General features: G+C 44.5%; 1 protein-coding gene across 1 annotated transcript in view; it reads left to right on the plus strand.

Moving 5' to 3' along the window:
• Positions 1 to 4,419: 4,419 nt before the first annotated feature.
• The window catches only part of LOC105626340 (optomotor-blind protein), a 96,484-nt gene continuing 92,079 nt past the window's right edge, over positions 4,420 to 8,824 (plus strand). The window contains exon 1 of the mRNA XM_012207642.1: positions 4,420 to 5,161. Within this exon, the coding sequence (XP_012063032.1) occupies positions 4,420 to 5,161 (742 nt within the window). The remainder of the gene's footprint in view (positions 5,162 to 8,824) is intronic.

An 8,824-nucleotide genomic window follows, 5' to 3' on the forward strand; every position in this document is an offset into this window, starting at 1 on the left:
ATGAGCTGTCTACGACGAGTGTCTGATAATCTAGTAAGATGGAGACAAATGAGAACTACAAGATGACGTTATGAGAAATAATCTATCAGATGTACATGCTGTGTTAATAATTGTTACACGAATAACTCAACTTGTTTAATCTTTTACTCCAAAGATATAAAAGAAATAAGGAAATTTCAATTTTAAAATAAAATTGATTTGGGAAAATCTCTTTCAATTTGTAAAATCTAGATATGCTATAAGTTATATTTAAATCAATAAAATATTATAAAGATATCGCATTTTACTTTTACACTAATATCAACATTAACTTTATGTAAATCATTATGTATATTTTATAATACATAAATTTTTTATATATAATAAAATTTATACATATATATGTATACATATATATGTAATTTATACATATATATGTATTATAAATTTTTTTTTCGCGTTATATAATATCGATGCATTCAATTCGATATATTCTGAAGTATGGTTATCTATATGAAATTTGAAACATGATTAGAGGCAAAAATCTTCAAGCACTATTATTATTTTTCTCTTGTGAAGTAAATCAGAAAAATTGAGTTTATAAAAAGTTCAATGGAAAAGTGCACGTTGCCAATAATTCACTGTAGAAGCAATAAATAATGAAGCAACATGATCCGCCCCTTTATTCCAGACGTTTAATCCTCCCGCGTTTCTCTCTCCCCATATAATTATAATTAAACCGGATCACGGCCTGGCAGACTGAATTTCGCTGTGGGCCAATAAAAAAACAATTTCCGATCAACGGTTTTCAGTGTGACGATCACTCTTTACGATGCTCCCGAATAATGTGATTCTGGATACATAATTCCAGTCCACACGTAGAAAAGCTTCTCGCGGATTTGGCAACACTGTGATGCTCTGGGCGTCTCAGCGACACTCTGCGGCGCGAAGGACGAGCGTCGAGCGTTTCACGACAGAGAAAAAGCGGGAGAGGTTTCGCTAGGAGTAAAGGGTGAAGGGCGGCACCCACGAGAGACGAGACGGGGAAGCACAGCGGACGACAGAGACGGTGAGCGCGAGAGGGGAATGGATTGGATCACGTGATATCGTAAGAGGGGATGATCACGGTAACGGTAGGGGTATAGAGGGTGTGGCTACGAATTTCCTCTCTGTCGCTGCTACTGCTATACTAAAATGAGAGACAGAGCGCCTGAAAGTGCGAGCGAGAAGGATGGAGTGAGATAGGGTGAGACTCATGACGCTATACCGTGCGAATTTTGGCACGGCTCTCGAAAACTTCTCACTCGCGGTATTTCGCGGAAAACTCGGTGAATTCCCGATGTGGTTGCAATTGTATTGCATTACGGCGATAAAGTATATTCGCCACGCGAGTGCACGTACGATGGAAAGATATTTATATGGATATCTATACATTTTTGAGTGAAACTCGTCGCCAAACTTGATTTTACACAGATGAATTATATTTCAAGCTTCGTTCTCAAGATTACAATATGTAATAATAGTGCTTCTCTGAGATACTATTATGTTGTAATCTTTTCGAATGAGGCTCTATATAATTTCGAACTTCACTTACAGATAAGTTCATTTCATCTTTAATTATGTGATTTTTCATGCCTCATTCTGATTCGCTTGAATAAGAATCTTGGTATTTTTCCGACTCCGGAATTATAAGATATAATAAGTCAGAAGATGTAATATTATTGGCAAAAGTACGTTACATTATACTACACCTTATTAATTGGAGATATGTTACTCCATATCATTAAGTTAGAACTTTTGGAGATATATTCCTTATTATTAAATTAGAATTTTATTTAACGACAATTGAAGTTAAAGTTAATAATATGTGGATAGAAATTATTAAAAATGTGCAATTAATGATATACTAGTACTTATTCACATGATCCATATTATCCGAGTATATCCATATATCTGATCCATATTATCGAAATTCGCTTATCCTATTATTATTATATAATACATAAATTTGAATTCTTTTATTATAATGGAGTTAATGATTCGGAACGCGTGTTAAAAATATTGCATTTAATGAAATACGTAAATCTAAGCTTACTGATAATATAACATACATATGTGATAAATGTATATAAGCAAATTTCTCGATATTCAAACAGTATGGCCAACCAATAAAAATTAATTAGTATTTACTAAAACTATAATGTGTATGAAAATATAATGCGTGTTTGAGTAACTCATTTAGAAGAAAAATATTATTTTGTTATGCCTGATGATATCTTGAAAAAAACTTTTCAATCAAAAGAATGCAATTAATCGAGATGCGGAATATCTGATAGCAATAGCATTATTCTATGCGTAGGTACACGAAACGAAGGTGTCGACCAACGTGGCAACTCAGATGTGAAAATTCTCTCGTGTGTCAAATGCGAGAGCGTTAACGTTCAGTCGGCGAAGATTCGAGCGAGCTCCACTAACGACACCTCGCGACGTCGCGTCGGTCGTGCGCTCCCTTCCTCTGTACTTCGGTGCCCCCGCCCTCATTGGAAGGCAGTGACGCAGGGTGGTGTTAATGGGCGTACTCGCGGTTAACACCCTTACAAGGAAGATGGTGGGGGCACACGTCGAGTGTACCGTTCACCGACGACAAACGAAGAGCGTCGCGAGTGTGTATACGTGACGCGTAGCGGTGGGGATAAGTCCGTCAGGAGAGGAGACAGGGAGAGCGTGTGCGAAGGCGCGAGTGAGACCGGTCGTTGGCTCGAGTAGCGTCGGAAAAGGCGTCGAGTCCAACGCCGCTCGGATTGGCGCCGGAACGCCAATCCGGAGTACGAGCGCTCATTATCGCCCGACCGGTTGGTAGGGAGAAGGTGCCGCGAAATTCACCCTATCCCTTCTCCCCACCGAGTCGCCGGGTTCGTTTCATCGCATCTCGGTCTTTGTTGCTCTCGCGGCTGCTTGCAGACAGTTGGGGAAGGCCAGACCCCCACTCCCAAGCCTGGCTGATGATAGAGGAAGGGAGGAGGAGCCCCCGCCCGCATGGTCTCAGTCTTCGCGTCGCTGCCCTCCAGCATTCACGCCTCCCGCGTCCGTTCTGCGGCGCAGGCACAGACCGCGGTCTGTATACACGCGCGCGTAACGCACGCACACACGGTGCCGCGGACCACCCATATACACGCGGCCGTCGCCGCGCGTACCATATACACACCGCCCTGAATCCGGACGGGGACTTTAGCACACCAACACCTCCGTGGGAGGTGTGGGGGTGAGCCCCCAGAGTAGGTGTCAATCCTAGCGCTGCTCAGTGACCATCGCGGCGCCACCCAAGTAACACCTTTCGTCCGAAAGGCTCGGCTCTTCAGCCCCGACCGAACGTCCTCGTCAGCGTCGTCGAGAGAAGGATAAATCCGCGCGTCGCTCCTCTTTATTTGTCATCATCGTCAAATCGTCCACTTTTGCGCTAACTCGTATCGCCAAACACGCGTGAGAGACCGGCATGTGACGAATTCTCTACATTCAACTGGACTGTTCTCTCTCTCTCTGTCTGACTGGTGATCTTTTAATCCGTTGGACGATCAAACGAGTGCCCGAGTATCGCGTTTTGAAGCATTCGAGAGAAACGAAGAAGAGGAAAAGACGACGGCGAAAGATTTTGAGAGGTGGCAGAAGATTTTGCGAACGAGTCGGTGATAAGTAAGTGATTAGTGAGAGCAACGAATTTCCACTATGGCCTAGAGTGACTCGCGGCTAGTGTCTCGACATGGGAGTGACTCTTATACTGAAGATCTATCACGCGGCGTTATCACCGTAGACGTCCGCTCGCGAGTGCTTCAGCTCGTCGACGATTCCGAGTGTCAGTGTACCTCTCATCGGGCTCGGCCCGATTAGATCAGGTGCTCCGAAAGCGGACGATAGTCTCGCGAGTGATAGTCCGATCGAATGTACTCGGTGCCACTTGGTAAAAGATCGCTGAAACGTCGGACAATCCTGCCGGCAGGATCGAGTGTCCGCATCGTAAGATGTCGACTAGGCAATTTCCACCATCATTCTGCAGTAGCGAGCCGTCGCTGACGATCGTCGGCGATTTCCTACGCGGGCCGCGAATTGGCGCGAAAGTACGTGGGCGTCCCGAGGAACGTGATCCATAGTGATCTTGAAGGCGCGTTACTTCTCTCTCGGGAACGCGTGTTATTGGATATGTGGAGAAACGAGCGTAACGTCGTTGACCTAGCATAAGCAGATAGATTCGCGCGAGGAAGAGTGAAACGCAGTCGCAGCGTTGAGCGTCCGTCCGACGGCTCGTGAACGACTCCCGCGTGCGGAATTCGGATCGTAGGAATTCGAGTAGGAGATACGCGGCGAGCAAAATCCAGAGCGACGCGGCGCAAGGTTTGAGTCACTCGAAGAGGAATCTCGCGCGACTCGGCACACCCGCCCGTCTCGATGAGATTCGAACAAGACACGGCGTGCAGGGGTACCCACTGCGCCAGCACTCCGCAACCCTCCGCGCTGCAGCAGCGATCACGGCCCGAGGAGGTGGTGGTGGAGGAGGAGGAGGACTCCTCCGCGAAGGACGTCGACGGTCAACGACGTAGACTTGGCATAGAATTGGAGGCTAACGTGGTCGAGGGTGCGAATACGGGGCCGCGGGCCGAGGCCGGGGGGCCTGGGATGGCGTATCCCGCGTCAGCGACGGCTCTGAATCAACATTCGACCTTCGCTAACTCGATCGCCGGCGGCACGCCGCCCGCCAGTAACCCGAACGGCCACATCACCGGACCCCTACCGGCACCGGCGGCACCGCGACCGACGGACTTTAGCGTCTCCTCGCTGTTGACCGCGGCGAGTAGCCATCCGCCTGGTATTCTGGGCGGCTCGTCGTCCCAGGGTAGCGCTTCTCCGCCACCCGGCGGACCCGGTAGTCCGGCTGCGGCACCGGAGACTCCGCCGCCCTTACCCGCGAGCGGCCAGCGTGACTTGTCGCACCCATCCTCGGCGGTGGCGGCCGCGAGTTACTTCAGCGCTGCCGCCCTGGCGGCAGCGAGTTTCTACGGTCCGGCACATCTGCCGCCCACCAGTTCGCCGGGACCAACCGCAGCGGCGGCGCATCATCTTCAGGCCAAGGGGATACTTGCCGGCGCGCATCATCATCCGCACCTCAACCCCCACGGTATTACGCCGCCAGGTGAGCACCGTAATCTTCTTTTTACCTTTTTTATTAATTACTTACAGTTTAAGCTGGACCCTCATTTTACTATTAGATCTTAGATTCATTCTGACCATCCGTCGGATGGATTAGATCAGTTATTTTCGGTCAGTCTCGTGCGTCACGACAGTTAGATCTTCTATTCGCGCGGATTCTAGTCGTCTAATCCTCCGTAAAGACTGTCTTTTCATCGAGGAAAGTGCTCTTGCAATTTAATTAATACGTCAGCGCGACCAGAGAGAAAGATAGGCCACGAGAAAGAAAGGAGTCAATAAGTTTTACGAGTCGTACAATAACCATATGAGCTAAACAAACTTGTTGCGTGCCAACGATAATGCTGACGGTGTTTATTTCGGCTGCAGTCCGCGGGAGACGGTAGTTACCGGTGCGGGCGCGAGTATATTAGGCAGGTTGTCGGCTCGTTTTATGAATACGTTGTTTATTTTCTTGGTTTTCACATTGCGGACATATCATTTTCTGCTTTTTACCTCCAGCGAATTTAACTAGCGCTAGATTCCACCTTTATCTTTGCCTATTTTATCCATAAAATGAAAGATAAATCCCATATATAGAATTTATCATTAGGATTTGATAAATATTCTTCATATCGTGAGTTTGACTCGTCTTTTTTTTCGGTGACAAGTCCGAGCCACATTACAGATAAAACGGCAAAAGTCGCCAGTCTTGAGTTTTCTCATCAGTTGGAAATCGACGTAATAATCGTCCGGCATTTCGAGAAAAAATTTGCGGTGCGGACGCATCTTGTTGTTCTGGCGGGATGCCATTGTCGTCGCCGGAAACGCGCACGTTTTTCGGAAGGACACATTTCGTGACCAGCTGGAAGTCTCTCGTTTGTCACTCATGTCATCTCGTCTCGTTTCGTCTCGTGAATCTTACGTAATATCCTGATCGCGTATAACTTGGCGTGCGACATCAAAGCGCGCGACGCGATGGCTGCACGGAAGAAAAACGGCGTATGAAATATTGCGCGTTTTGTCCGCCGCGACGCTTCCAAGAGACGCGTTTTCTAGCGATCTCTTTTTTTTCCTCCTCGCGCGATACTGCGCAATAATTAGACACATCTCGCGAATGGCGGCCATTGTTAATTCGCGCGACGATAAAGCGACGTAGCCCGCCGCTATTGATTAAATGCCGCTAATTAAAGACAGTTTATTACCTTGTTTGCTGAGTCGTTTGATGCCATTATAAAGATTGGCGCTAATGTCGCGACATTTGATTGTGCCCAACCAATCGGCTGCTAATTGTTTTCTCAATAATATTTATTCCTGAGATTATTCGCCTGAGAAAGAAAGAGAAATGTCGCCAAAAGTGTTGTCAATGGCTCAACTTATCTGTTATTCTTCGATGAAGGGTTTCGCGAGAGAAATTTATTGCAGTCGAATCGCGGCTATGACCTGATCCATCACAATTCGCGTCATAATGAGATTATCCTGAGGGTGTGACAATATTTTCAGAATAGTTGGCGAATATCTTGCGAGAATGAAATATTTTTCTTTGGTGAAGATTTCTCTTTGGTATCGAGATTACATGTATAAGTACGTCCCCCGCCTTGTGCATTCTCAATCGAAAGATTAATTGCAACTTTTTGAAGCATGTTTCTATTAAAAATAAATCTTTTCTGATTAATTTATTAGCTTATAATGCGGATAGGTATCTAACTTCTTTTCACGGGAAACTAAAGCTTATATATGTTAAAGTATAATGAATTTCAACACAGTTCAGCGAAGACGGTTTTGGCGTCTAATAATATTTTTATGTAAATTTTGTAATTTTCAGTTTAAACAAGTTGCGCGCCGATAATATATTTTGTTCTTCTCAAAAAAAAAGGGTAGCGTTTCTTTCGGAAGAATCATCATATTATTCATCATCATATTAATCATGAAAATGTGATTCGATATACGCGAACTGATATAAAAAAGAATCCGGATTGCAACCGATTAATCAATGATCAACGACAACAGCAACGTTAACATCATTCAAAAAATCGAAAGAATTTTATTTTTTCACGCGCGATTATTCTAAAATTCACAATTCAAAGGTACAAACAATAGAAATAGAGAATTCCAGATTTTAATTTATTAAAAACTATGTATTCTGATATAGACATGGTTTCAGATACGTTGAAATCTGTTATTCCCCGTTTTTTTTATTGCTCTTCCATTGTGTTTCAGTCGACAAAAATTGCGATTGGTGCAATCATAGTCAGCAACATATTATAACTTAGGTAGTGATAATCGATCTAGCATATCTTCGGCGTTAAATAAGCAGAGCGAACGTGGATTCGCAACTCGGTTCTTCGACATTATTTTCAGAACGTATCTCGTATGCATTTCCACCGACGCGACGAATGGAAATTTCAATTCACATACGAATATGCAAAAATGCAAGACGTTTCGTGGAAAAAAAGTGTTTGAGAATGCGACGGCGGCGACGCAATATGCACGCGAGCGAAATGCGTCAGCTTTGATAACAATAAAATAGGTACATGCGCAATATCGCAAAATTTTTTAAGAGTTCTAGAATTATATCGATACACGTAAGAAAAAAGTTGTAAGTTTTCTATTAGCACAGAATTATTAGAAGTGAAGAACGATTTAGAAAAAGAAAATAGGACACAAAAGCATTTTTTATCATTCGTTTTTACTTTGTGACAATAATAACAGCGGGATGCAATGCTGTCTGCAAATGTCGTGCCAGGTGCGTGAAAAAAAAAAGAATCGGAAGAACGATTTCCAGAGCCGACAACGTGCTCATCGCTCGTCCTCGTCTTATCTGACATCGCATTATTACGCGCGTCCACCTCATCCGCTACAACTAGTTATTCCCTTCGTTAGGCTAAATGATGAATTAATTCCCGACGTCGGTAGACACGCGCGTTACCATGTTGCCGCTAGACAATTTAGCTCCTGCTGACATACAACTCTTTCACTTATTATAATAACGTGTCACGATTCAATATATTAGATTGAAAATTTTCCGGGAAAAAAACCACATTTAAATGGTTAAATATTTTTTATCTAACGAAAAACATTTGAATACATTTTTTTCCAATTAAACGGAGAAATCTTCAAAATGATGAAAACGCAGTTAATTTAAAAAACTCTTGGAAAGAGGCACTGTGCTTTATTTGCATCTTCATTTGTAATCGCAACGCGCAGCCTTCTTCGTTGGCGTCGCCGACATTCTCGCGGTTCATCGCGACATCCGATCGTCGAGCCAGGATGCAATGGCGATCTGTCATCTGTTATTGTGTTTCTTTCTCGTCATTTTTCGAAACGGTGCGGTGCGGCGCGACTCGTCCTTCTTCCTCTTTTCTATAGTCAGTCGGGCTCGTGGCCAACTGACCATAAGGTACTGGCGATTAATCTTGCCAAGGGCATGCCCGACGTTCCTCGCATTCGAAATTCGGAACGCACGCGTGTACATGCGTGCGTAACCTGTGTATTCCGAGGAGAAAACGATAGCAACGGAGATGGCAAGAGGGAAGAGAGAGAGGGGGAGAGAGAGAAGAAAAACGAAAGAAAGTAAAGTAAGTACGAAAAGGAAAAGGGAAAAGGGTAAAGGTAAAGTAAGTTAGTTACGTCTCTCTCTCTCTCTCTCTCTCTCTCTCTCTCTCTCTCT

This window comes from Atta cephalotes (genome assembly GCF_000143395.1).
Source record: "Atta cephalotes unplaced genomic scaffold scaffold00005, whole genome shotgun sequence".
In the NCBI taxonomy this organism is placed as follows: Eukaryota; Metazoa; Arthropoda; class Insecta; order Hymenoptera; family Formicidae; genus Atta; species Atta cephalotes.